A 27407-nucleotide genomic window follows, 5' to 3' on the forward strand; every position below is an offset into this window, starting at 1 on the left:
AAATGTCAACAACGATGGAGAAAACTCTCAAATGTTTATCTGGTTGGTCAGGCTTATTCTGCTTTAGGTCACTTTGTGCTTTTCTGTGCTGTGCCAAGCCTCAGTGTAAAAAGCAAAGCCTTGAAAACAAGACCACTAAAGATATTTTGTGTAGAAAAGTTCAGACAACTGCCATAAAGTGTTACGGTCAGAAGACAGTGGGTTGGTTTTGGTTGCAGTAGGGTTAGGGGAGGTTCTTGCAAGCAGTGGAATAGACTGGGATCTCCACCCCTTGCTGTAATTATAAAGGCACTAACATCTAAGGAAGGAGCCAGGGAGGAGTTGAAGGGCCAACTCCTTTTCTCTGGAGTCCTTGGTGAGGAATGTTGCAGAGCTGTTAAACTAGTAGGCAATGAAGTGTTTCTTGGGAAGACAGCTTATCCCTTTCTTCTGTTTACCAGTGAGAAAAATGTGGCTGAAGTTTCTTTTGGCTATTCTTCTCCTGCATGTAACAGCTGCAAAGGAACCTGAGCCGTAAGAACTACCACATTATTTCTAATAGTATTCATGATAAGGCTTTAAAGACAGTGATAATTAGTGCCACTAATTTTACTTTAAATATTAAATACTACCATGACTCATCTTTTATATCTGGAGAGCTAAGTTAAACTGGAATGTGGATGACAAGCGAATGGTTCTCATTTAATAAGAAGCAGACTTTCTGCCTATTGCAGAACTTCCATAGGAGTTGACCTGTGTGATCAGAAAAGATAATAGCAGTAGTAACAGCAGCATACTTTGCTAAAACGAGGTGGGTCAAGGACTCAGATAAAGAGCAAAAGGGCAAGAGTGATGGGCACTGTCAGAGCTGTCTGGGGCACCCAGGGCTGGGCTCGTTGGGAGCTTCAGGGCAAGAATGAGGGGCACTGGCAGACTGTCCTGCATTTAATCTAAACCAATCGGTATGTACTGAATAATATAAATGTTTTGTATTTGCTTCATTTGGTTGAGGCTGTTTCTCTTTTCTCTGTTATATGATCACTTTGATGTTTGGATCTCACAGGCAGTATGTCCTGATGGTGCCTGCGGTCCTCCAAAGTGACTCTCCAGGTCAGGTTTGCCTGCAGTTCCTTGACCTCAATGAGACGATATCCATCAGAGTCATCCTAGAATATGGTGCTGTTAACACCACTGTTCTTGAGAAAACCATGACAGCAAGCAGTGGTCTACAGTGTTTCAACTTCAAGGTAAATTAATTTTAATTTATGTCCTAATGGAGAAGAAATGTAAGGAGGGACAAGAAAAATAGAGTAGAGAGCACAGGAGAGGAACAAGCAACAGAAGAAATAAGACTTGTTGAAGGAAAAGGGCAGCAGTGAGACATATATAGTAACAAACAAGGAGGCATTTTTAATAGACGTAAGAAATAAGAAAGGTCCAAGAAAGGTGATGGAAGGTGAGGAAGGTGGTGGAAGTGAGATGGGTGTCTCTCTGCAGGAGCCTGGGCCACAGGCATAGCTGTTCAACAGGTTCTGGGGAAAATGACTTCAAGAATAGCAACCTCTGCTTGTTTTTCTGTTTCCTCACAGATTCTTCCTGTCAGTTCTGTCCCACTGGCTTTCATTTCCTTCTCTGCCAAGGGCACCACAGTCACCCTAGAAGAGCGGCGGTCAGCGATGATCTGGAACACGGAGAGCATTGTCTTCGTGCAGACAGACAAACCTATCTACAAACCAGGACAGAGTGGTGAATATCTATTTAGTTTATAACATGTCTTTTAGGAAGCGATTTCTTCAGACAGAATTTCTCTGATGAGTGCGTTTCAGACTCAGCTACAGCCTAGGCAGTTTCTTCAGTTCCTTCAGTTCTTTTACCAGTTCCTGTTAAAACCATTCCAAGTATTTGCTGTGGAGCTCAACAAGTCATCTTCAGGATGGCAGGAGACTCTCATCCCACAGTCTCTATTATTTTCTCTGTCCCTTCCTCCCCACTGACGGAAGGGGGGAGCTTTTACTGTTTCTGTTTCATTACTGGTGACAGGTCAAGATAGTGGAAAGAGGTGACTGTGTCACTACTTAAGTGCCTGGCATAAAACAATTCTCCACAGTCTTCTATCTGTGATGCTGGTCAGCATCAAAGACAGTCTTGAGACCAAGAGTGAAATCCATTATTTTAAGATTAATTATAAGTTTTTAAACACAAAATCATGCTATTTACCTTCTGGGTTCCTATGGTTTGGGACTTTATATTTTCATGTTGTTTTTCCTGCTCTTCTGCTGTTCTCCTGTCCATACTTCTCATCTGGCCATCAAACAGAGCTCCACGTATGCAAAGAACTGTTTATCTAGATCCATTTCTTAATTAATTTCTAGGCTTTAAGGTTTCTAGCACACAGCTAGAACACTGTAGGAAACACTAGGAGAATACTTCCTTCCAGAGGTCAGCCAATAGTATAGCCATTATACTGGTTCAGCTATACTTTAATTAGGGATGTGTTCTATCTACATAGATACACAGTGTGAAGGAAAGTTTACCGATCAGAATTTGGTGCCACCAAGCTGTCCACGAAAAATGTCTTGACTGTTTGTCAGATGGCTTGATTTTGAGGTGAGGGGAGCAATAGATTAAATTAAATTATGAAAATATTATAATTTGTAAGGACATTTTTGAAACGTGTTTTTATGTTTTTCCTTGTGCAGTAGCTCATTGCTCTCCTTTTAGTTTTCCTCTTGTTAAAAAAAAAAACCCCAAAACAACAAAAAACCTGTACAAGATGAGAACAAACTGAACCAAGAGGAATTACACTGCATTATGAAAAACTGACACTGCACCTAGTTCCAGTAACATTTGGAACTTTCATATGTTTGAAGCAACAAACCTTGCTTTAGAGATGGGGAAATTAAGAGGAACAAATTTGCGTACATCATGCTGTCCACTGAAAGTGTTACAGCTGTCAGTTGAGACTGCATGACCTGCATAGGAGCTCTTATTCATTCGGTCATCCCTTTTCTCTCAGATTAAGAAAACTTTCATGAAAGTGTGTGAGAACTCAATGCTTGGGAAAAGTCCCCTCAGCAAAGTCTGTGTAAGATTCTTTTACCTTCAGATGTATTTGATTACCTGCATCCTCTTCAAGTGGGACCATTAGAAGATCCAGTGAAACTAGGAGTACTAATGAATGCAAAACATCATGCTCAGCCATAAAAACTACAGCTAACGCTAACACCTTGTTCCTTGTCTTTCCAGTGATGTTTCGTGTTGTTGCTCTGGATTTCAATTTTAAACCTGTTCAGGAGATGGTAAGTAGCCAGTAATATTCCCCTGTATTTAAAATTACTGGGAGACAACCTCTTCTCAAAGTTCAAATAAACAGTTGCTGTAGATAAAATGAGATATTGCAGAATCTAAATGCCAAATAATCAACATGATTTCCTAAGCACATGCTATAAACCACCCTCACATTAGAGTCACAGGGAAGAGTACAATTGTGTAGCAGGTTGGATTCCTGACACAACAGCTCCTGCTATTGCTGGGAAAGAGGCTCAAAAACCCCTCCACTTTGTTGCTGCAGGCATTATTTTAGCTCTGACCAGAAAGCCCGCAGTTCAATCTCCTGCTATTACCATTCAGCAATTGTTGCTTGCAAAAATTCTTAAGTCATCCACCTGGTACTTTGTTCATTTTAGAAATAAGGAAATGAAAACGGAAGTTATTACCAAAATCCTTTATCTCATCAGAGGCACCCTTTTCATTGCCAGCAAGCTGTCTTCATGCTTATGTGACATAAGCCAAGAGATGAAAGGGTATTTAGTGGTGTCCTCTCATGTGGCTATAATGCAGAAGACAGGACAATGTTACTAAAGAGCTAGTGTTAATAAGCAGAGTGAGAATATAAGATCAAAGAAGCCTGAATCATGGTTTACATGCACCTTTATAACTCTAACTACTCAGCTGCTCTGGGGTTGCACTGAATCCAGTATGAACAGAAACTGCCCCAACATTCTCATGTCTTCCTTTCACGTAATCTTCTTATTGAAGTAAACGTGCTGTTAAACTGATTAAAATAAGAGATTAGGATCTCTGATTACTGGTATTATACTGATTATTTTTTATACATTTCTCGCAGTCCTACAGAAAAATAATTTGTGTTTGTTCAGTCACCTAATCTCTTCTCCCGTTTTGTTTTTTACTCTTTCAGTATCCCTTGATTGCAATTCAGGTAAGATTTTTTTTCTCTTTGTACTGTATTATGCATCTAAAATTGTAAGGCACATGTGCTTACATTGGTTGGCATGTGTCACACAGCCAAATCTTCCTCCTGAATACACTGGCAGAAAGTAACAGAAACTTCATAAAATCCCAGGATGCCGTTTAAACTTTACTAACATAGAAACCATACCTATATTCATTTCAGCAGTCAAAAGCTGTACTGTTCTTATGTGTGCTTTTGACTCCTCTCCACTTCCTCCAGTTTGCTCAAGTTATTTTGGGGTAGAACTTTTCGTAACTCAAGTTACCGAGTTGCTGAAAACTCTGAACAGAGATGGGCTGTGGATATAATTACTGGCTGTGTTAGCACTTTCGTGGCATTTTGTAGTGATTTTTGAAATCACAGTCCATGTCTAGATGGCATTCTTGCAAGTTCTCATGTTATGCTGTGAAGTCAGGTGACTTTATTTTGTTTGCAGTGAAACATACATATTTTAAGGTCTATGTGTGGGTTCTTTTGCAGTTAGTGCTTTAATGTGTTCAAGGAAATAGTGTAGATGAGTTTTGTTTAGTCTAACTAGCATAATCTATACTGAGAGTCAAACAACACCTCAGTGAATGCAGAAGAAATACTTCCTCCCTTCTTCTGGCAGCTGAAAAAAAAGGGGGGGGGGGGCGTTGCTGAAGGCCAAGATTTGCGTGAGATAAGCTTGGCTGAAGGGGAAGGATGAAGATTTTCTTTCTCTCTCCTCTTGACATAAAACCAGAGCAACATATACTAAAGAGCAGGAAAGAGCAGTATGTGCAGCTTCCTCTGATGATGGAGAATAACACCTAGGCTGGCAGAAGATGCCTAAATCTGAGATCAACAGATAAGTATCCAGCAGTATTAATAATCAGAATACAAAGGCATAGTTTATCTCAATGTACATGCATCAAGCAACTTCCCCAATGATTTAAAGCAACTTTCCCTGTTTCCTTCTTTGTTTCTGGTTTAATGTACTAGTAGCAGTAGATTTTCAAGGCAAATAAACTGAGTCTGTATTCTTTTTTTCTTCAGGATCCACAAGGCAACAGGATCTTTCAGTGGCAAAATGTGACGTCAGAGATGAACATTATCCAGATTGAATTCCCACTAACAGAAGAGCCTATCCTGGGGAACTACAAAATTGTCGTAGCAAAGAAGTCAGGAGATAAAACAAATCACTCATTCCTTGTGGAGGAATATGGTAAATGCTATCCATTGTTTTCAATCAGCCCTTTTGACTGCTAAAACTTCAAACAGCTTCCTGGTAAAAAAAACTTCCATTAGTTGTCATTAAGAAATGGAGAGTAAACAAACAAACAAACAAAACCAGTAAAAGGTCAAAGAAAAAAAAATAACCATTTTGCACAAATTCAGCTAGGAAAATAATCTATACAAATCAGTAAGTTGATTGCAAATTTCACTGTGACAAACTAACCTTCTCCTAGCCATGTCCATGAACTTCCTTGACCAAAGCTCTGCAAGGCATCTAGACCTCACAGGGTTCACCTCATAAGTCCTGACTTCTCTTCAAAGCTTTGTAGAAATATGTTAGTAAGCCTTCACAGGTCAGGCCACTTCTCGACAATTTTGGCACTCCCATTCTGAGATCCCATTCCATCTGTGATTAACACTGATGATATATCCTCATTTTCTCTTTCATTTCAGGAGGCCCTGCAAGTTTACAATGTGCCAGTATTGGGTTTTTTTCTTTTCATTCTTTGTCCTAGTGTTGCCGAAATTTGATGTCACAGTCACTGCACCAGAAAGCCTTACAGTCCTGGATTCAGAGTTCACAGTGAAAGTCTGTGGAGTGTAAGTACCAGGTGCAGAGTGGTTAGGAAATATGATGAAGAGCAAGAACTTCCCAAGGACTGAGGAAAGAGACAGAGCTTAGAGAAAAGACAAAAATAAATAAGGCCTCAGAAAAGGTTGGTCAGGATTGACTTGGTGGTTTAAACTTTCATTTACTTGTGTGCTCGTGTCATTTTATTGTATGAATATTCTCTTCCAGCTGATGTTTGGTGGGTTTTGAGAGGTCAACTGGTAAAATAGGATGTGTCCGCTCCCAATAATCCACTTCAGAGGGAGACCTTCATACAGCACAGCATTGTTAAATTCCAGCAGGGGTCTGTCTTTAACTATCTTTAGCTGTCTTTAACTCCCCCTCCAAGCTCAGTCCTTCAGAAGGATTTTGCTTACTCTAACACCAAGATCTCATAATTTTGAACCTAGGGTTGAAATCCTGATGCCCTTGCCGATATGAAGAGTTTTGCTTTAATTTCAGTGAGTCTAGAACTCCAGTCTAAGCTGAAGAGTGGAAATAACAGTCATAATTTGGTCAGTAGCCATGTCTGTCCATCATGCTTATAGAGGTATTTATTTTTATGTTTAAGGTGTCATTTTGCTTTATGGGTTTAGCGATAAAATAGCACTCATTAATACTTAAACTTCTGAGTTGTATTATCTTTTTGTTACAGCAGGAGATTTAGGAAAAAGCCAGCGAAACTATTCCATTCTCTGGCTTCTCAGCTCACTGCTTGGTCTGGGTCTATTCCTGCATATGTTAGCTTAAGTTAATTTTTCAAGCGTCAGTTCATAGGCCTATTTCCTCTTCCCCTAGGTACACCTATGGCCAGCCCGTTGAAGGGAAAGTCCAGCTTAGCGTGTGCAGGGATTTTGATTCATATGGGAGGTGCAAGAAAACCCCAGTTTGTCAATCATTTACCAAAGATGTATGATACATAATTATTATTCTTCTTTGTGTTTGTCCTTTCTCCTGTATTCTTGCTTCTCTCCTTTTGCTCGTCACACTTCTCTTTCTCTCTTTGTTGCTTCACTTCACTCTACTCATCTATTTGCTTAGATCATGGGCTAGGAACTCAGGACAGCTCATTTCTCTTCTTGGGTTTCCACAGATCTGAGTTCCTTCTTCATACCTCAGTTTCCCACCTAAAAAGTGTAGACAGTGATGTCTCCATCTGTCCTGTATAAATCACCTTAAATGTAGTGGGAAAAGACTTCACTCACTAAAGAAGGGTCTGTGTATTCCCAGCATCCTTTGAAAGCAGTGATCCTTGGTAACAAGACTTGTTTTTTTCCCTTTCCAGCTGGAGACAGAGGGTTGCCTCTCCCAGGTTTTCAGCTCCAAGGCCTTTGAGCTAAATCGCATTGGTTACCTGAGGAATCTTGACGTGAAAGCCATTGTCACAGAGAAAGGAACAGGTAATCCCTTCTCGACAGTCAGAAACAGCATCAGTGTTGTGGTCAAAAAGGAGAGTAGGAGACATTCAGCCTCTGCCTGCTGAGTACAAAGTTGTCTTCCTGAAGAAGATCAATTTTATAAGCACTGTGACCATCTCCAGGCAAACGTTAGCTCTGATGAAGACATATGCAAGACAAAGTATATCTTCTCTTGACTCTGGACATGTCTTACAGGCCTGCAACTTAGAGCCACTCAGTCCATTTCCATAACTCGAGTGATGAGCAGTATACAGTTTGAGAACATGGATCGCCACTACAGAAGAGGAATTCCTTATTTTGGACAGGTAAGCAAGGGCATAGAGAGCTTGCATTGAAGATGACTGACAGGTATAACATGATAATATTGATGGGAACATTCGGGGAACTGTTTGGGGTGCGGGTGTTCTTCCAAAGCTTCTTTCTTTACATATAGTGCTCTATTGGTAATTCTGAATACTGAAGAGTATTAGTTCATTCTAAGTTTGATTCTGCCAGAAATGCTTTCAATCAAAACAATCCATTAACTAGCATTTTTCTAACTCACTTTTTAAGCTTGATATAAATCACTGTCTATCCATTCAGAATTGACCATCATATGACAGCCAGAGATAAATGAAAAAACTGAGGAAGAAAGAGTGAAAGCAATTTAAGGAAAAAAAATAAGGAAATAGCAATTATTTCTGTGTCAAAAAGATTTTTCACTATTGTATGTTTCATGACAAACCCCATGTCACTCTGTCAGCCGTTTAAAGGGTAGGGATAAATATCTCTCTCTCCTTTAGTTCAGCTTTTTTCCCATGAGGCAAATATAAGGGGACATCTTACCAGCAGCATTAAAAGGAGAGAAGACATTGTCTTTGAAGGATTTTTTTTTCCCCTCTGGAAGAAGTCTATATAACTTTCTCACTTGGTTTCCACTCCCACTCTGTTCTTCAGATTGCTGTGCACCTTACCACTCCTTACTGGAGAATGAGGGTCAACAGGTTTCCTGGGGTGATGTGCCACAGTGAGTTCCTCAAACACACACATTCTCACACATGCTAGAGGTTAAACATGCTGAAAGACAGGTGGTAGGAGGCTAGGATGTCACATCTCAGAGACAAAACTACTGATGATGGTTTTGGGCAGATTCTTCACATCTGTGCAAAAAACCCCAACCAACCAACCAACCTACCAAAACCAAAACCAAAACCAAAACCAAAACCAAAACCAAAACCAAACACACACACACACACAAACAAAAAACAAAACCCAAACAAACAACCAAACAAAACCCCACACACAGACAACAACAAAAAATACTTTAGGGTCATATCAGGGGAACTACTGCCTGGAAGCCACTGATACTCATACTTTCTCAAAACGCAGCAAATCCCAGTATCTGTCTGGGTGCCACCACATGCTATTCACGGTCCTTCCCTGCACTATGAAGCTCATTGCTGGCTATATGTTATATGCCTTCACTTTTGTTGCATCCACCTGAATACTTTTTGTTCTCTATTGTTATTTTCGTTTCAGATGTCGTTTGTTTCCATGCTGTTTCTGCCCAGTGAGGACAGTCATTCTCTTAAACTTGTATTTAATATTTTATTACTTCTGCTGCCTTTTTCTGAAAATAACTCAAAATGAATGCTCTGTTCTATCAACTTAGAATTTACTTAGTGCTATCTGTGATTTTATGATTATTATTTATTATTATTGTTGTTATTGTTATCATTAGTAGTACTAGCAATTTAAATGTTTAACACGTAAACAGCAGAAGCAGTGAGGACAGAATCAGAAAAGTGTTCAAAACAAAGATCTGGAGAAAAGGCCTTCAGACACTTAAAGCTATCAGCAGCAGACTCTCAAGACTAAGAAAGGAAAAAATGGAGGAAAGGAAGTATATCTCTAAACTGGGAATGTATAATCAGAAGGGACTGACCGGGGAAGAGATGAGTTCTTGCTCCACAAAAGAACATTATCAATGATGTAGTAGATGCTGAGGAAGTTCCTGCTCCAAACCTCATAAGATAGCTGAGAGAGCTGCCAGAAAGTGAAGACAGGCATTTTGGTTCTTAATTATTGCTTTGAATTGAGAAGAAAAATGAATTCTACTGTGTGGAGAGCAAAGGAGTGCAAAACATTACTATCTACATACAGAAAGATAACTTGCTGAACATGTCTCACATTCTCTTCTACAGATCAAGCTGGTAGACAAAGACGACTCTCCTATTTCCAATGAGGTTATTCAGCTGTTTGTCAATAACAAGAACATGGACAACTTCACCACTGATAATAATGGAGTTGCACCGTTTAGCATCGACACATCTGAAATGTTTGATCCTGAGATCAACCTGAGAGTGAGTATAAAACAAGGCTGAATAGAGACAGAGAGAGAGATGGCTTCTCTCAAAGTAAACCTGCAAAAGATGAGATGAGGTTTGAATTCTGGTAATAAAACTGTGCTTTGTCCAGCTTATTTAATGTTGTAATACTCTCAAAAGAAGTGAGAAAAACAGCTGTTGCAATGCAATGGCCTGCTGCAAGATCATTGTGCTACTTTTTCCTTAACAGTTTGGCTTTAGATGCAATTCTTAAATATATGCATTGTGTGAACTAATCATTCTGATGTCAGTATGTGATGTTTTCCCTAGTGACATATGTTTGTTTTCCTTTTTTTCCCCACTCCCTCTCCTGATCAGGCAACTTATAAAACCAATGAGCAGTGTCACTCTGAAGGCTGGGTAGAGCCTTTCTATCCTGATGCGTCTCTCTCCATCCAGCGCTTCTACTCCTGGACTAGCAGTTTTGTGAGGATTGAGCCTTTATGGAACGATCTGAGCTGTGGGCAGAAGAGGATGATCACTGTGCACTATACCTTCAATACAGAAGGATACAAGAGCATCAACGCCATAAGCTTCTACTATGTAGTGAGTGTGGGGTTGTTGCATGGTTTGTTGAAAGGGCTTGACCAGGCAGCTATCTGGCAGTCCATCCACAGCAATTAGGGCAATGAGTGCTCTTCCAGCTTTTGGTTTACCAGCCAGCACTCTGGCCAACAACCCAAGGACAGAAACAGACAGAGATGGTTTTGCAAAGCTACCCCCTCAGGAAAAATGACCCCCATTTCTGGCCATGTTACTCCATTACATAGTAAGGAACCACCTTCATAATGTCTCAGGCCAGGTTTCTTGTCCCTTCCCTCCTAGAAACTCTTTATGGTATTCTCTGCCTCCCCCTTCTCTTCCTTTTCCTTCTGCTTCCTGATCAGTGACAAGGACCTCAGCAGTAGTAGCAGCAGTGGCAGCATCCAGCATGCCCTAAAGCTGGTGTTCAAACATTTGAAATACATGCCTTGATTGTCCTGTCAATGTACATTGAACCTGACTGCTGTTTTCTCCCGACAACCTCTGCCAACCCATAAATGTGTTGCTCTTTTCTGCACAGGGCATGGCAAAAGGCAAGATTGTCCTTACAGGGGAAATTAAAGTTAATATCCAAGCTGGTAAGTTAAGTTGCCAATCCATGTTTCTGCATTAAAAAAGAGAGGGAGAATAGTTGAACTGAGGACCAAGGCAAGACTTCCTGGATGTATACAGCAGCTATTGTGAGGGCTGTATCTGTCTCTGTCCATGCATGTGTGCATGATACTAGCACTACCACTAAAATCACTATAAAGTCAGATTTAGTCCAGCAACTAGTTCATTTGATATGAATCAAGAAATAGTGTCCTGTAAAGATCTTCCCAAAGGATAATGTAGGGAATGCAGAGTGTCTGGCATAGGGGGCTATCTGGATCTCGCCACATGTTCAAATCCACAATAAATCAGAGAGCATCTGGATCTAAACCCAGGCATGTAATCTCCTGGCAAATCCAGGATTTTTCAGTTTATCATCTATGTAGATTGCTTCACTGACTGGTACAGCTATATGACAGTTGAGGATGGCTACTACTACAGCAGATCTTTGCACTTCTCTCCTTATTGGTCCCTTTCTCTATTCTAACAGACCAAAATGGCACTTTCACGATCCCACTTGTGGTCAGTGAAAAAATGGCTCCAGCCCTTCGGTTGCTGGTATATACCTTACACCCTGCCCGGGAGCTGGTGGCAGATAGTGTCCGATTTCCAGTTGAGAAGTGTTTCAAAAACAAGGTGAGAGGCACCTAGATACAGCAAGTCTTACCTGCTGTCAGATAAATAAAAATTCTTTGTGCACGCATTCACAACAGATTTCCAGCATTATTTCTTGTTTCCATCCACTCATCTCAGGATTACTCTGTTGTCCTTATGTGTCTCCTCTACCATCACCTCCTGGCATTATTGTCAAATGGTAAATCCTCTTTTAATGTTAAAATCTACTTTTCAGGAAGCCCACACTACCCCCAGATTGTTCCTGCCTCTCTTGAACTATATTAATGTCTCATTTAGCTTAGACTGTTCTTTAGCACAGTGAACACACTTTAGTCTTCTCCCACTTCAAAATGTAATGTAATTTTTTTACACCTTTTTGTTGAAAAACACAATTTGTGTTTACCAGAACTAAATACATATAGAAAAGAAGCAAAAAAACCCAACCTGCAGTTTAAGTTTTCCTTCCATGTTTTCTCCACTGAAACAATTTCATTTGTGATTTTGAAATCAGATTTCACCTTTAAGATTTTTCTAACCTTCAGTTCTTCTGACCTTTCTAGTTTTCAGCTAAAAAACCCCATGAAACATTAGGAGAAGACAAAACAAATAAGGTTAAGTAAAATGTTTCCACTTACATGATGTGGTCTTCCCCTCCTGCTTGTTCCATCTTATCTAACATGTGTGAATAGATCCAAAACAGAATCTGTTCTGTATTTCCTAAGGTGATCCATGGATCTAGTAAAAATCTGGTTTGCTCACTGTTGTGGTTTTTACATGCAGTCTGTGTTATAATAAGATTTGATTTGATAACAGAATATGGCAGAATCACGCTTCATTTTAAATCACTTCAGGTAGGCTTCATTTAAACTATCACAGGAGTCTAAAAGTGCCTAAGCACCCATTATAGCAGAGGCCTGTTCAGCAGAGCCAGTGGAGACCAGATGTTCTTCTCCATGCAGACTATCTGTGCTTTAACTGAAGAACCTTCTACTCTCCTTCTTGCCCTCCATTCACACACACATCCAGAGCAGCCCCGAGCAGAAGGGATGAGCCATACCTATATCTGTTTGATAAATTTCAGGTCCAGTTGCAATTCTCTGAAAAGCAGATGCGCTCAGCTTCCAAAGTCAGTTTAGTCATTCAAGCTGCTCCCAACTCCTTCTGTGCTGTGAGTGCAGTGGATCAGAGTGTGCTGCTCCTGAAGCCTGAGACAGAGCTGTCTGCAGAAACGGTGAGCTGCCCAAACAAACGCATGTATATCTGAATGGCCTAACATGGAGTGTCCCCTCTCCAGGGAAGGTTTAGATAGGATGATAGGATGTTAGGGTTGTGAAGCACTGGAACAGGCTGCTTAGGGAAGTGGTTGAGTCACCATCCTGGAGGAATTTAAAAGATGCATAGATGAGGTTCTCAGGGACATGGCTTAGAGGTAGACTTGGCAGTTTTGGGTTAATGGTTGGGCTCGATGATCTTAAAGGTCTTTTCCAACCAAAATGATTCTATGGTTGTCTCCTTCCACTGAGGCACTGCTTCCTCCTCCTCCCTTACAGTGTCTTTTCACTTGAGACTGTTAGGTGGTGTTAGACTGCCACTGCTTTTTTCACATGCTGTTCATGAACCAGCTATAACAGGCAATACACAGCCCTTGTTTCTTGGCAGTTGGAAGTTTCTTTCATGTGGTATTTGATTTAACCACTGACTGGACTCTGGCAGCACAATCCTCTCGTATACCAGCCACTACTCCTAGTATTGTGTCATCAGCAAACTTGCTGAGGGTACACTCTGCCCCATCATCCAGATCATTAAGATATTGGACAGGATTGGACCCAGTATTGACCCCTGGGGTACACCACTAGTTACTGGCCTCCAACTAGATTTCATGCCCCTGATCACCACCCTCTGGGTTTAGCCGTTCAGCCAGTTTTCAATCCAGGAAACAGAGCATTGTTTCAAATGTCTCAGCTCTGGCAACTTGCAACATGATGGTGTAATCAGAATTGATCTTTCCACATACACAAGTTTTATGTTTCCCTCCCCCTTACAGATATACAGCCTACATCCGCTGCAAGACTTTCAAGGCTACATCTTCAATGGCCTCAATCTAGAAGATGACCCCCAAGATCCCTGTGTCTCACCTGACAACATCTTTCACAAAGGCTTGTATTACACACCTGTAATGTCTGGATTAGGCCCAGATGTATATCATTTCCTAAGGGTAAATGTTCTGTACACTACTTAAATCTGTTGAAGTGAGTGTAGCTTTAGATATTTCTGCAATTGCCACTGTTAGTAAAAGTCATACGCCACAAACTCTCTTCATGGACATCTATTCTCAATTGACTCTGGTGCTTACTGTGATTCTCCAGCATGCATAAAGCTCCTGCAAGTCTCTGCATAGATGTCTCTGGGCATCTCTGTGGTGGGAGGGCAGTAATGGGAAAGAGGGAGGACTAGAATAAACCTCAGCTACAATGTGGTTATGGCTAACACTGAAATGTATCTTTTACAGGATATGGGCATGAAATTTTTCACCAACTCAAAGATTCGGCAACCAGTTGTGTGTACTACTGAGGCTGTAAGACCTCCACCATACTTCTTGAATGCAGGATTCATGGCTTCTACACACCATGTCAAATCATCAGGTAACACAGGGGACAGGAAAGAGATTTTATTTTACTCCTTAAATGAAGTGATCTTCATGTGACATGGATATGGACAGTACTTATGCATCACATTGGTACTGATATCGAATATTGGTCTGGCACAGAATGAAATTACTTAGGATAATGGCCAATGCCCAAAAAGCCTTTCAAGTCTACAGTTCTGACTCATGTCGAGTTTCATGCTGGGAAGTGTTGGCAATTGGTAAAGTGTCCCACAAAACTAACACTGTTTACACTGATTCACTTTTGACCAGAGCTTGTTTGAATAGACAGTGTCACAGTAGATCTAAGAGCCAAATGACCTGACTTCTAGTTTTAGGTCTCGTACTCATATCTGGAGAACAAAGCACTCAAATAATGTCTTCTTTCTCTGTGGTACCAGGTTATACCTAACTCACAGATACATTAGTGGCATTAATTAATATTTGTGTGGCATTACTAATAGTCTCAGAAAGGAGTAAACGCTAATCATCCTTCATACTGGCCCATGCATATTAAAACTCATCCTTTCCGAGAGTCTTCGTATTACAAACCCGATTTGACTGAATTCCTATTATCTCTTACTAGCTGAAGTTGCTAGAGAGGAACGTGAGAAGAGACTCGTCCTTGAGACTATTCGGCAATTCTTCCCTGAAACTTGGATTTGGGATATACTCCTAATTAAGTGAGTATTTCTCTCTTAACTGAGCACTGCCCTCTCTTTGCCTTGCTTTTAATTGTTACTAAACATGTCCCCTGATGTCCTGCAAAGTGGCAGTTCCTTGCCATCTCTTCTTACCTTTTGGCCTGGAAGATGTAGCTTTTTCAATCGTCACCTGACCACCTGCCCTCTTCTTTTGCATGGTAAAATTACTCTGTCCCCAAAGACATCTATTCCCACAATGTGTGTACCATGAGTCATACTCCCTTCCTAAGAAGAGGGACGCCTCTATTTAAAATGTGATTCTGCAAAACAAAAATTCTGAGTTTTCTTTCAAAACTCAGGGAAACGATGGGCAGAAGAACTTTCAAAAGGACTTTTCTCAGAAGATTTGGGTGATAAGTTCTGGGGGGACATGGATGTGGGATTTCTGCAGATGGAATAGGGATAGTGCCGATTTCCAAAGCCCGTTGCCTCTACTGAGAAGCAAGGTATATGAAACTTTCCCTTTCTAAACTCGTCCTTTATCCATTCCCATCAGCTCTACTGGAAAAGCCAGCACCTCATACACCATCCCTGACACCATCACTGAATGGAAGGCCAGTGCCTTCTGTGTGGAAGAGTTGGTTGGATTTGGTATATCTGCGCCTGCCACCCTGACAGCCTTCCAGCCTTTCTTTGTGGACTTGACCTTGCCATACTCTGTCATCCGAGGAGAAGATTTCCTGCTTAGAGCCAATGTCTTCAACTACCTTGACCATTGTATTAGGGTGTGTACTTCTGCCCACACTCTTAGACCTTACCCCATCTCGAAAGACCTTACCCCAACTCCAAAGAAGCTGCAGCTAAATGATTGGTGTAGATTACTAGATCTGCCCCTGCTCTTGGTTGATGCACTGCTCATTCTGTCTGATGATAGATTATCCTGACTGGATTTGTCCTTCACCGCTACTACAAAGCAAAGGGAGATCTGTGTGAGCTGTGACTAGGATGGGTGTATAAGCACTGTTTCTAGAGATCATTAGAGGAAGGAAACAAATACTTTGTGGAGTATCATTCACCATCCACAGTCATGTAAGCCATCGTTGGTTTTAGTGGGGTCTTTACTTTAGGGATATATGGAAAGTGTGAAGAAGTGAAGGGCTTGTGCTTGCCAAACAGGAGAAAGTGGGAAGAGCAAGAAGTGGAAAGCAGACAAACTCTTCCTTTCTGGGGCGACAGTACCAAAACAGGGAGCACAAAAGTCCAGTACTTGCCTTACAGAGTGTCTGTCCAGCTAAAGGCTTCCAGACACTGAGAGGTTGTACTCTCAATATTCAGTGCTTTCCAGGGAAAATGCCTCCAGACCACAGATGCACTGCCTCTCTGGATGGAGGGAGCTCACACACAGTTTAAAGGATGCTTGAAGAAAGAAAAAGAGAGATCTGGTTGGCTTCTTTTTTCTTGTGTTGTATCTAGGAATCCTGGAAAAAAAGAGGCAAGTCTGGAGTCTAGATTTCTTCTGCTTAGTTTGAATGCTGAAAATCAGCTTTCCAGTCTCACAAGGAGATCACCACCAATGGAGGAAAAATCAAGACAATTTAGGACTGGTTTTTTTCTAAACTCTGTTAGCAGTTTGGCCTAACAAAGCGAAAGGCCTAAGGTTTTAAACATCCTAGAAAAGTGATCTCTTTCATCTTGCAATCTCATTTTTAAGTATTCCTACAGCAACTGAAGAAGAAAACACTAAACAATGGCTTCCTTTGCAAGTTAGTTCAAAGCCATTAGCACCAGCTCAACTGAACATAATATAACTCAATATTCGGATCAGGAATCAGATGTATGCATAGGATATTTAACACGTCAATCGAGAATGTCATAAGAAGCAAAAGGGAATACTGTTAAGGTTACATCTGATGGATGATTCATCTAACACCATCATCCCAGGCCTTAAACATGCTCTACAATGTTAATGTTGGACATAAGCAGAGACCATCTCACCCCCTCTAGCAACAAAACACCATTTTCCTATGGTACAAAATCTTCATCTCATCACACTTCTCTTTCTGTTCTCAGATTAATGTTTCGCTGTCAGATTCCCTTGCTTATCAGGCCAAACTCATCTCCCCAGAGGATGATGGATGTGTATGTGCCAATCAAAGAAAGACCTATGTCTGGAATATTTTCTCCAAAGACATTGGTAAGTGCATTTGAATCTACCTGAGATTGCTAATAATCAATTTATACCTCACCTGAAAAAAAAAATCCTCTTCCAACCTGGAGAACTTGGTCCACCACTGGTGTTTCCAGCTGTCTGGGCTAAAGAGCTCCTCACAACTGCAGTGTGTTTATCATTCCCATTTTTAGAGATCAGTTCTCTTCCCATATGTCTGACCTAGAATGACTGACCATTCATTATGTTGCACTATTTAATATCTGTAGATATTCACTATCAGATAAAATTTATTACTTTAGTCATCATTCTGTATGATAGATGTCCATTTTTTTTCCTTTTCTGCTATTATTTAAGGTAATATAGTATTCAGCATTACTGCAGAGACCAAAGATAATGGAGCTTGTGGAGACAAAGCACCTAGAAACATCAGCATTGACTACAGAGACACCCAGATCAGAACACTGTTGGTTGAGGTACTGCTGACAGCTCTTACTGTTTGCCCTGTATTCCCTTCCCTCAGGAAAGAAAAATGCAGCAAAAGTACCAAAAGCAAGTAAAAGTTTTTCACGTTCCCTAATGAACTCCTGGTTTGTCTCCACCTTCATCTGGCTGGGACAGGGTCTGGCCCTTCAGTCTAAGACCAAGTCCCCACCCATCTGACATCCTCTTCCATAAGGATCAGTGGGTGTTGGTAAGTGCACATCTTCCTCATGCACAGGAGACACTGGAAATTAGGGACTCCATCTGATGGGAGCTCTCTTTCAGTAGCAATCACATCAAACATGAACCTGTAAACTGTTTCTCCAAACCAGCTGTCTAAGGATGCCGGAGGATGGGGCGGGGGTGGCTCTTCTGTCACTGCATTGCTTCTGCATGCTTTGCGCTCATCCACTGCATGTGTCTCTCCTTCCCATCACCATGCAGCCTGAAGGCATCAGAAGGGAAAAGACCCAAAACTCCCTAATCTGTGCAACAGGTAAGGGTCTTATATATTCCTGTCTTGTGAGGAACTGAAAGGCAGGTTGGAGTTTGCACTCTTTCCTGCAGTGCTCATTGATGCTATTCCTCCCCTTTTCCCCAAAATTGCCCAAATTGCAGCTAGTGTGAGTGCTTACAGTTCAATTCCCTGCTACAAACTTCCTGTGTGATCTGGTGCACGTCACTTAGTGTCTGTGCTTCAGTTAAAAGTGCTCAGATGCTGAAGAAGGCTTCTATGGAGCTATCATAGGGAGATGACTCTTTTGTGTAAAATCTGTTATGCATTTCACACACTCAACTGCTGTCGGCTATTGCATGGAAAACTGTAGCTTGTAGCTTTCCACTTCTAGTGGGAATGGGAGAGGGAATGTAATGTTCCCTTCCACACCATCTCGGTGCTGACAGCAAACAGTTTCCAAGGTTTCCTAGAAGCCCTGCTTAAAAGACGCAAAAAACCCCAGCCCTGACCCTCACCAACAAGCTCTTCCCAGTGTCTCACTGAAGAAATTCCCGGGGTTCACCAACACTACAGCCTGTGAGCACTAGCCTTGCCCTGTTCAACTGATTTTTGTTGAGCAGTGACAGTTACTGGACCATTTGATCTGTTTTTCACAATTTTGATTTTGCTGTGCCCCTTTCTCTCTTTATGTTCTCGGAGACAGCTGTGAGTTTCTGTCTATTGCTGTCTCTTGTGTGCAGTTTTGTTCAATTCCTACCAGGAACATTTCACTGCTATAACCAATGCAAATGACCACAACACACAATATTTTTCTCCACAGATGATGTAATTATTCAAGATGTTTCTCTAGATCTACCTACAAATGTGGTGGAAGGATCAGCCAGAGCTTCCTTTTCTGTTGTTGGTAAATATATAACTAATAAAACAGGAAAAGAAAGATAATGTAAAAAATATAAAATGAAAGGTTTTTCAGGATTCAAAATGTTTGTGTGGGAAACTTGTGAGCAAAGAGGCTGATTCTCATCCTGTCCAGCAATGCTCTTTGCTGCATCAGAGAAAACAAATTTAAATATTGGTTACATCCTTCTTCACTTTTCTGTTCAAATTTATTGTATTTGAATGTTTTGGTCTGAAGTAGCACAGTTCTGAGTTATGATCTCAGCCAGACTCACGTCAGTAAGACTTTTTTCCATTGACCTCCCTGCAAATCAGAGATACCAATGGATTCTTTTCGGTCTCTTCCTGGAAATAACCTGGAATTGGTTACATGACTACTAGTCATAAAGTCTTTGCTTTGTAATGCTGGTGATTTCAGCTCATTACAGAAGTTGCTTGCTGGGTCTGCACTATCTTTCCTAAAGATAGCAATTAAGAGGTGGTCTATGATCCATCTGCATAACCAATGTCTCTTCTCAGCATTAGTTGTTAATTCTGAAATACATGGTTCACTGTAGCATCTCTGGGCTGTTCTCCTTCACTCCTCTGGAAACAGAATTCTGGACGTACTTCTTTTCATTTCTAGTAAGAAGTATCTGCTTGAAGTGGCACTAAAATAGGTAGTGTTTCTGGTGTGGGCAATTTAGACTAAGTAAGGAGAGACAGGGAAGGGATTTCTTTGTTGGCTGCAAAGCAGAACAGAACAAATCACTCATCACCGAGAGTTTCGTGCTTGTTGGGAAGGCTTGCAATCGCACCTAGGCTTTCCATGACTTTGCCTACAGAACGGAAATTACTGTTTGTTTCAGTGATCATGAGTTGTGCTAATCCCCACTGGCATCTCCTCTTTACCAGGCGACATCTTGGGCACTGCCATGCAGAACCTGCACCAGCTCCTCCAGATGCCATTCGGCTGTGGGGAGCAGAACATGGTCCTGTTTGCACCCAACATCTACGTCCTGGACTATCTGAACAAGACAGGGCAGCTGAGTGAGGAGGTCAAATCCAAGGCCATTGGATACTTAGTGAGCGGTGAGAGCTTGGTGCTTCCCCTACAATCTATACTGAAAATCCCATTGAGGCCCACTGAGCAGAAGCAGCAGCATGGCTATCCTAGCAGTATGGCACTGCTGCTGTAGCACAACTCAGTGACCCAAGGGACTGCCCTCATCAAGACATTTGCTATCTTTGCTTTATCTTCTTTCTTTCCTTGTCCTATTTTGCTAAGACTCAAGTGTCATGTTTCTTTTGAGGTTCTGCCTTTCAGTCTTTTTCTCCTTTTCCATCCAAGCAAAGCATTTATCCTAATCCTGTTAGCTTAGTTGGAGCACAGAGCTGATACAGCTCTGCCTATTCTGTGATCCATTGTTTCTGCAGGACAAGATGTTCCATGCTTCCATCTAAGCTCCCTCAGGGCTCCCCTGCCCACTGTGGTTTCAGATAAATCTGATAGCAAGCAGAATAGTGTTTTGTTTTGAAATCAGGGAACACTTTTGTGTTTTTTGCAGGCTACCAGAAGCAGCTGTCATACAAACACCCCGATGGGTCCTATAGCATCTTTGGCACCAGAGATAAAGAAGGGAACACCTGGTGAGTGACTGGGAGCATAAATGGATCAGAGATTAATTTGCATTGAATTGACATGATGCAGTTAAGAGGTATCTTTACTAGCTAAATCAGATATACAGAGCTGGTTAAGACTAGGACTCTGTAAGTACTAAGAAAAATGGCTCTCCACTCCCTGTCAGGTGGGGTGGGCAGAGAGAAGGCGATCCCTAAAGACCCATCTGACATCTTAATTTACATTCCTGCTGTCTCCCATGAAACCCAAGGCACTGCAGTACTCTGTGGCCAGGATCAGGCTCGGAGTGTGTTGGACACCCTTCCTGTTTCCCATCTAGCTACTCTTCCTTTAACTACCTTCTCCTGGAGGAGCACATAGAGACAAAGGAAGCCATCAACATGTTTATGCATAGCATGGAAGGGAGGGACTTTTCCTGTTCCTGCTTCCAGTGCTCATATCACAGTTTCATCTTTCCCTTGCAGGCTCACTGCCTTTGTGTACAAATCATTTGCACAAGCCAGTCACTTCATCTATATTGATGACAATGTCCAGGCTCAAACCCTGATGTGGCTGGCAAGCAAGCAGAAGCCAGATGGCTGTTTCCGAAGTGTTGGAACACTCTTCGACAATGCCTTGAAGGTGGTTGAGAATTACTTATTTGTCAAATTTACACTCTTTTCATGAATGCTCTCTCCCATTGCTGTCAAAAACTATACTTTACTCCAAATGTCTGTCCTATGCCAAGGGCTAAGTCTCCACACCTTACAATGAGTATTTTCAGCTCAGTCACCTTCCCCACACCATATTTCACATCTTATGAACACTTCAGATAGGGTTACAGGACTATAAGCTTGAGGGAGTGATGTTTTTCGACGTGGTAGCAACAGACTTCTCCTGACTCTAAAGCTCTTAAAGAGCTTTGTTGATGCTTTTCTTCCTTTTGGACTGCCTCCAGAGCTAGCCACACTCTCCCAGCTGGGATACAACAATTAATATTTAAATACTTCTCACGGCATTTACTGATGATTCCTCTGTGTCCTTTTCAGGGAGGAGTAGATGATGAGCTGTCACTTTCTGCCTACATCACCATTGCCATGCTAGAAGCTGGGCACTCCAGCTTGGTAAGGAGAACTTCAGCTGCTGGTGTTCACCTGGAATTGGTCCCCAGCTGTTGACTTGGTGCTAGTTATCTGCTACAAACTGGCTAGATAGTAAGGAGAGAGAGAAGGAGAGAGAGCTCCCAGGGAATGCGACCCTGCTCTGTTTCTGCACAAGTTCCTGTGATAGAGAAGGTCGCCATCTCTATACTTCTTAAAGCACCAGTGTTCAAGTAGAAATTGCACAGACCTCAGATCTTCTATTTGAGAGACCCAAGACATTTAGTGACACATTTTAGTTTCCAATAAAAAAATCTTGACAGGTAATAGCCCACACACTATGGCTTAGCTTCAAACATGGCTCGGTCTAGAAAGTAAGTTATTGCAGGTAAATCCATAAAGTCTACCAATGGAACAAAAAGTTATGTTGAAAAGACAAAGATCCAGCAGAGTGAAAAGCCGATCTGTCCTTTTTAAAAAGTGGCCAGTAGAAAGGAGACTACAGTGAGATGTTAGACTTCAATAGAAGAGTTTCTCTGCCTCCAATTTGTAATATCCTTTTTGAGGACCTTCCTGATTAGTGCATTAGTGAGGACACAGAGTCAAACTATGTTTTTACTTGGTGTAAACCTAGTGCAACTCCACAGAATTAAACTAAAATTACACCAGAGTCGCTGAGGATAGAGACTACTATGTTGGATTTGTTCAAGACAACAGGCTCTAGACTATAGAAGTACAGAGTGAATTGTTCTCATGGAGGTAAGCAGAGGAATTAGCCGTGAAAGAAACAGAAGAGTCTTGTGTTTATACACCAATATCTTCAAAAACACACCGAAAAGCTACTTGATTTGAATGATGTTCCAGTCTGAAATCCCTCTTTAAAGAATTCTGTATTCTCTCTGCTGAAGTACCTACACGAACTGAGGTGCCATTCTCATTACTGTGAAGAAGAGCAAGTTTAAAGAAAATAAATTGTTGTCCAGGTGAGGACTACTGTTCTGAATTAGACCCATATGTTACTTTTTTTTTTTTTTTAAGTACCCTGTAGCCCGAAATTCCTTTTTTTGCCTGGAGACTGCATCTGAGAAGAATATCAGTGATGTTTACACTCAGGCACTCATGGCCTATGCTTTCTGCTTAGCTGGCAAGGCAGAAAAATGTGAATCATTCCTTAGAGTGTTACAGAAGTCGGCAAAGAAAGCTGGTGAGTTTCAGCCATTTGGGGAATTTGGGAGGTGGGAAGAGGAAACAGATCTCACTGGTGGTATGTGGTCCAGCCTTTACAATATTGAGAGTATATGCACATGAACCAACCTCCACAAATATTCTGTGGACTTCATTTACAGCCCACCTGTTGCTCTGTAGAAAGTACTTGCGAGAAAGAGGCCAGAATACAATATGTCTCTGAGGCAGCATAGAGCCGTGACACCTGCAATCTATTCTGGTTGCTCCTCACTCTCTCTTTGTTTATTCAGACGGTTCACAGCACTGGCAGCAGGAGAAGAGATCTCCATTAGAAAAATCTCCCTCCTTTCTTGACCATGCCCCATCAGCTGAAGTTGAGATTACCAGTTACGTGCTGTTGGCATTGCTCTACAAACCCAACCGGAATCAAGATGATCTCACAAAAGCCTCAGGGATTGTGCAGTGGATCATCAGGCAGCAGAATCCCTACGGAGGTTTCTCTTCCACACAGGTGCCGAAACTCCCTTCTGCTCCCCAGCCAGTCCTAGGAATTGGGGCACTGGTTCAGGGTGCCAGTGGGGCTTTGACTCCCTAGTTCTCTTTTGTATCTGCTGTCTCGAACACACAGAGACCAAGCCTTTCTCTTAGCTCAAATTCCTTTTTTTATCCTCTTCTTCAAAACTATAGAAAGGTTAAAGACAATCAAGAGTAATTTTACTAGCAGCAAATACAGATATTTGTGTTGCGGATGAGCCTAGAATAACCCGAATCCCAGCTGCTATATGACCAAGAAGTGTTCTGCAGTTACCCAGAAAACACATGCTTCACCATAATGAAAAACTCTAGAAGTGTGCTCCAGTGCTCAAACTTTATGTTCTGACACCTTCCTATGAGCAGAAAGATTTCTTCCACCCTAAAACACACATGCCAGAGTGAAATGGCTCCTTATACATGGGAACCCTGGGATTATACACAAATTCAGGGTTTCTTTACCCAGGATGAAGCGATGACTGTGCTTCATATTGGAACCATGACTTTGACTTCCTCTGCACTGGTAATAATGTGTAGTTGATTTTTATTTTTTCTTTTCCTTCAGGACACAGTCATTGCTCTTCAAGCCCTTGCTGCATATGGTGAGGCCACCTACAAGTCTGTTACACAAAATGTAGTCATGATTACTTCCAAAAAGCCTTTTGAGAAGGTATTTATTGTGAATAGTGTGAACAGGCTCCTGCTGCAACAGAGTCTTCTTCCTGAGGTCCCTGGGAAATACAGCCAAATAGTGAATGGTAGTGGATGCGTCCTTATGCAAGTAAGTGTCTGGTCTCCTCTTCATTGTGTCTCATACAATACAGCCACGCTTTTGATGATTGTATATCCAACTTCTCTTTATTTTTCCTAATTATTTAATTTCCCTAAACTATTTAAACACTCTTTTCCCCATCCTGCATTCTGACTCCTGTGGATTCGCAGCATGATAAAAAAAAGAAAAAGAGTCCTTTCTGATCAGTAACTAGTTTCCTTCTGGGAAGTGGCTCTGGGTACAAGCACATTCATTGTTATAGAGCAGAAGTGTGATGTGTCCACCATTGATGTAAGCAAGGATCTTCCATATAAAGCCAAGAGCAACATTGCCAGGAAACTTCACTAAGTGCGACACTTGTTTTTTGGAATGTAAAGAAAAACCTTTGCTTGAACGAAAGGGTTTTTTCCTCTTTCAGACAGCACTGAGGTACAATATCCACCTTCCAGAGGGGGCCTCTGGATTTTTGCTCTCAGTACAGACATCAAATGCTTCCTGCCCACCGGATCGACCAGCAAAATTTGATATTGTCATCATAAGCAGGTAATGAGCTATCAACAAAGCAGCTGCACAGATGACAAGACATGATGAGAAGATACTGTGTGTATTCAGTTCTGCTTATAAAGTCAAGAAGCATGAGCTGATCAATGTGTTGATGATATCGGCCTGTAAGACACCATATCCCAAAAGACCTTGTGACAGTGACTGATGGTGGTAGCATATACTTGGACCCTTCATAACAGGGGCCCCGCAGCGTCTCCCATCTGACCCAGTCAGCAAGTGCATGTGATTCACACCAGCACCCCTGTGCTGTCTGAGGCCAGGAGCAGAGAGTTGAGGTTTGCTTCCCCAGGCATGGTCCAGACTGATGGGGGCCTCTTTTGTTTCAGTTACACAGGCAAGCGCAGCAGCACCAACATGGTCATTATTGATGTGAAGATGCTCTCTGGCTTTCTTCCTGCTAAGTCTTCCCTGGATAAGGTAAACTATAGGGGGAAGATTAAAGGAGTGACCCCAGGTACAAAGGAGAAGCCTGGTCATGATGATAGGAGCTGGATGAAAACAAAGACCTGGTTAAGAATCATTCATCCACAAGCCTTGTGAGGTGTTTGCATGGTTGCTCTGTCTTCATTACTGGAATGCCCTATAGGGAGCTGTGAGCACACAGACATTCCTGCACTAAAAACTAGGAAGGGTTCCAGCTATAGCCTGACCAGCTGGCAGCAGCAACTGGGAGCTGGCACTGCCCAAGCAGGGAAAGGTGGGAAATCTATCAGACTAGTTCTGAAACCCATATGCTGGAGGCAGGCAGTATTCTCCTAATGAACCGCGGTGCATCTCATGCACTTGAGAAGTGTTCATATACCCCACTAAATGGCAGGTTTTGCTCAGTCCCCTCTATCTATCCAGCAACATTTGGACTCTGAAAATCAGCTTCTGACCGTTGATACTTGGCTAGGAAAAGAATGAATCCCACAGCCACGTGGTGGTAGCATCTGAAGTAGCACTTGTTTTTTAATGGATTATAAATAAATCAGTTCATCTCCATTTCTTTGTTTTAAAGCTCATTGATGGTCGTACAGTAATGCAAGTAGAAAGCAAGAAAAACCATGTTCTCCTTTATCTGGAAAATGTAAGTCCTGATCACTGTCTATTTGATTTTCACAAAGGATGCAAACAGCATGTAACAGATGCATCTACAGAGAATATACACTCTATAAAGTGCATTTAATATGTTTCCTTCCCCATCAGTTTTCCCCTGTAATCACTAAGCTGCTTAATCCTCAAGCTGCCTGTAACATCTCAGATTTCCAAACAACTTTGAACTGACACCTGCCCTACTAGAAACTAGAAATAAATTAATACAAAAAAGCACATAAAAATAATCAGAATTCTTTCTCCTTTCAGTCAATAGCAAATCAACCCTGGAAAAGAGTTTGCGTTGTGCATATGTCCCCTTGGTAGGCTTCTCGTAAACTTCAGTCCTTCCAATAGGATTCCTTCTCTTACACTAGTTCATTCCCCACTCTAACCTGTAATCTAATCCCTGGATCAGAATTTACTTATCAAAAGTACTTTTGCTTGGGACCCTGCAGAACTAACAACAGAAGCCAATATCCCAGTGACGCATGTACACTGCTTCCCAGTTTCTCAGTGGCACGTAATGTTCATGTCTGAAATGGGAGGGGCTGGAATGCGAGTCTATCATCTTGACCATTGGGGGATCCTGGAGAATTAAGCTGAGTCCTTTGGGACATTTTCTCCCTCTCTGGCAAAAGGATGCATAATAACTACAGAATCAGGCAATACAAGCAAGATAAGAAACCTACAACTCTTCAGTTTCACTTGGGACTCTCCATTCAGATTTCTGATCTCAGTTTGGCAGGCAGATAATGGATGTCCTACATCTTTATGTGTGGCATCAGTGGCACTTGGAATATATAATCAGTCACCCTGGTCTGCTCCAGATGGTGTTGTACAAATAAAAAGATTTATGTGATCCGTGTCCCTCCATTCCCAGATCCCACAGAAGAAAAGGAAAGAAATAACTTTCTCAGTTGAACAAGACTTTGTAGTGACCCATTCCAAGCCAGCTCCTCTGCAGATCTATGATTACTATGAAACAGGTAGGTCTTTGATTTTAACCAGTATGAAGTGGTGGGGAGGGACAGTGACAGCAGAAACACTGCGTGCATTATGGGAGACCCAGAACTAACCCTCCTGGAACAAATGTTCCTCTGAACTGTACCAATAACTGGAGTAGCATTGAGGGAGAGACTTATTGCACTTCACTGAGCTTGGTCTCATGCACAAGGTAACAAGTAGGTGTGACTGGAAAGTTACGAAAATGTCCCAGAATGGAGGAGATTTCAAGGATCTCCAGCTTAAGTGTGTATAGGGTATATCCACCTCCAGGGGAAGGAAGTGGTCTCTAGGCTAATGGGAATGTTTCTTCCCTTCTTCTCCAGAAGAGTATGCTGTTGCTCAGTATACGTCGCCTTGCACAGAGTCTGTTGCAGAAATGGACTAATTATTAGAAAAGGTAAGTGAAAGCCAGGAAAAAAAAAGAGGCAGGTTAGAAGGTGAAGTAAAAAGCAGCATGAGCAGAGGGATTGGCAGGGTCAGTAGAGCAATAACTATGCTCACAGACAGAAATGGAGTCTTCAGTCTCCAGCAGGTTTCTCAGGGAGCAGACAGAGACAGTGGCCAGGTCCTGTCCCATGACATGCTCAGTGGACTCTAAATTTGCTGTTAATGTGAAGAGCTCAGCCTCTAGGGTGAAAGCCAAAATGCAGAATAACAGAGAGACTGGGAAACACCATCAGATTTTCTCAAAAACATCGACACTTAGCCAG

General features: G+C 41.8%; 1 protein-coding gene across 1 annotated transcript; it reads left to right on the forward strand.

Moving 5' to 3' along the window:
* Nucleotides 1-391: 391 nt before the first annotated feature.
* Nucleotides 392-27082, forward strand: LOC135987771 (ovostatin-like). The gene is made up of 35 exons (XM_065632917.1): nucleotides 392-513; nucleotides 1043-1226; nucleotides 1569-1725; nucleotides 3226-3278; nucleotides 4178-4198; nucleotides 5249-5417; nucleotides 5944-6028; nucleotides 6837-6948; nucleotides 7324-7438; nucleotides 7652-7761; nucleotides 9640-9798; nucleotides 10141-10368; nucleotides 10886-10943; nucleotides 11447-11592; nucleotides 12653-12802; nucleotides 13616-13786; nucleotides 14081-14213; nucleotides 14802-14898; nucleotides 15416-15644; nucleotides 16930-17053; nucleotides 17384-17502; nucleotides 17954-18005; nucleotides 18787-18870; nucleotides 19758-19934; nucleotides 20411-20492; nucleotides 20949-21105; nucleotides 21513-21587; nucleotides 22602-22767; nucleotides 23039-23259; nucleotides 23845-24060; nucleotides 24470-24594; nucleotides 24942-25032; nucleotides 25616-25684; nucleotides 26573-26678; nucleotides 27021-27082. The coding sequence occupies exons 1-35, from the start codon at nucleotides 392-394 to the stop codon at nucleotides 27080-27082; spliced, it is 4425 nt and encodes a 1474-aa protein (XP_065488989.1).
* Nucleotides 27083-27407: the final 325 nt, after the last annotated feature.

Source organism: Caloenas nicobarica, chromosome 1 (genome assembly GCF_036013445.1).
Source record: "Caloenas nicobarica isolate bCalNic1 chromosome 1, bCalNic1.hap1, whole genome shotgun sequence".
Classification (NCBI taxonomy): Eukaryota; Metazoa; Chordata; class Aves; order Columbiformes; family Columbidae; genus Caloenas; species Caloenas nicobarica.

Bases quoted from the DNA above. Each gene is read 5' to 3' on its own strand.
- LOC135987771 (XM_065632917.1), top strand. From the start codon at position 392: ATGAAGTGTTTCTTGGGAAGACAGCTTATCCCTTTCTTCTGTTTACCA. The intron at 17,054-17,383 runs GTAAGTGCATTT...CTATTATTTAAG, and splicing joins TATTTTCTCCAAAGACATTG to GTAATATAGTATTCAGCATT. The intron at 19,935-20,410 runs GTGAGAGCTTGG...TGTTTTTTGCAG, and splicing joins CATTGGATACTTAGTGAGCG to GCTACCAGAAGCAGCTGTCA.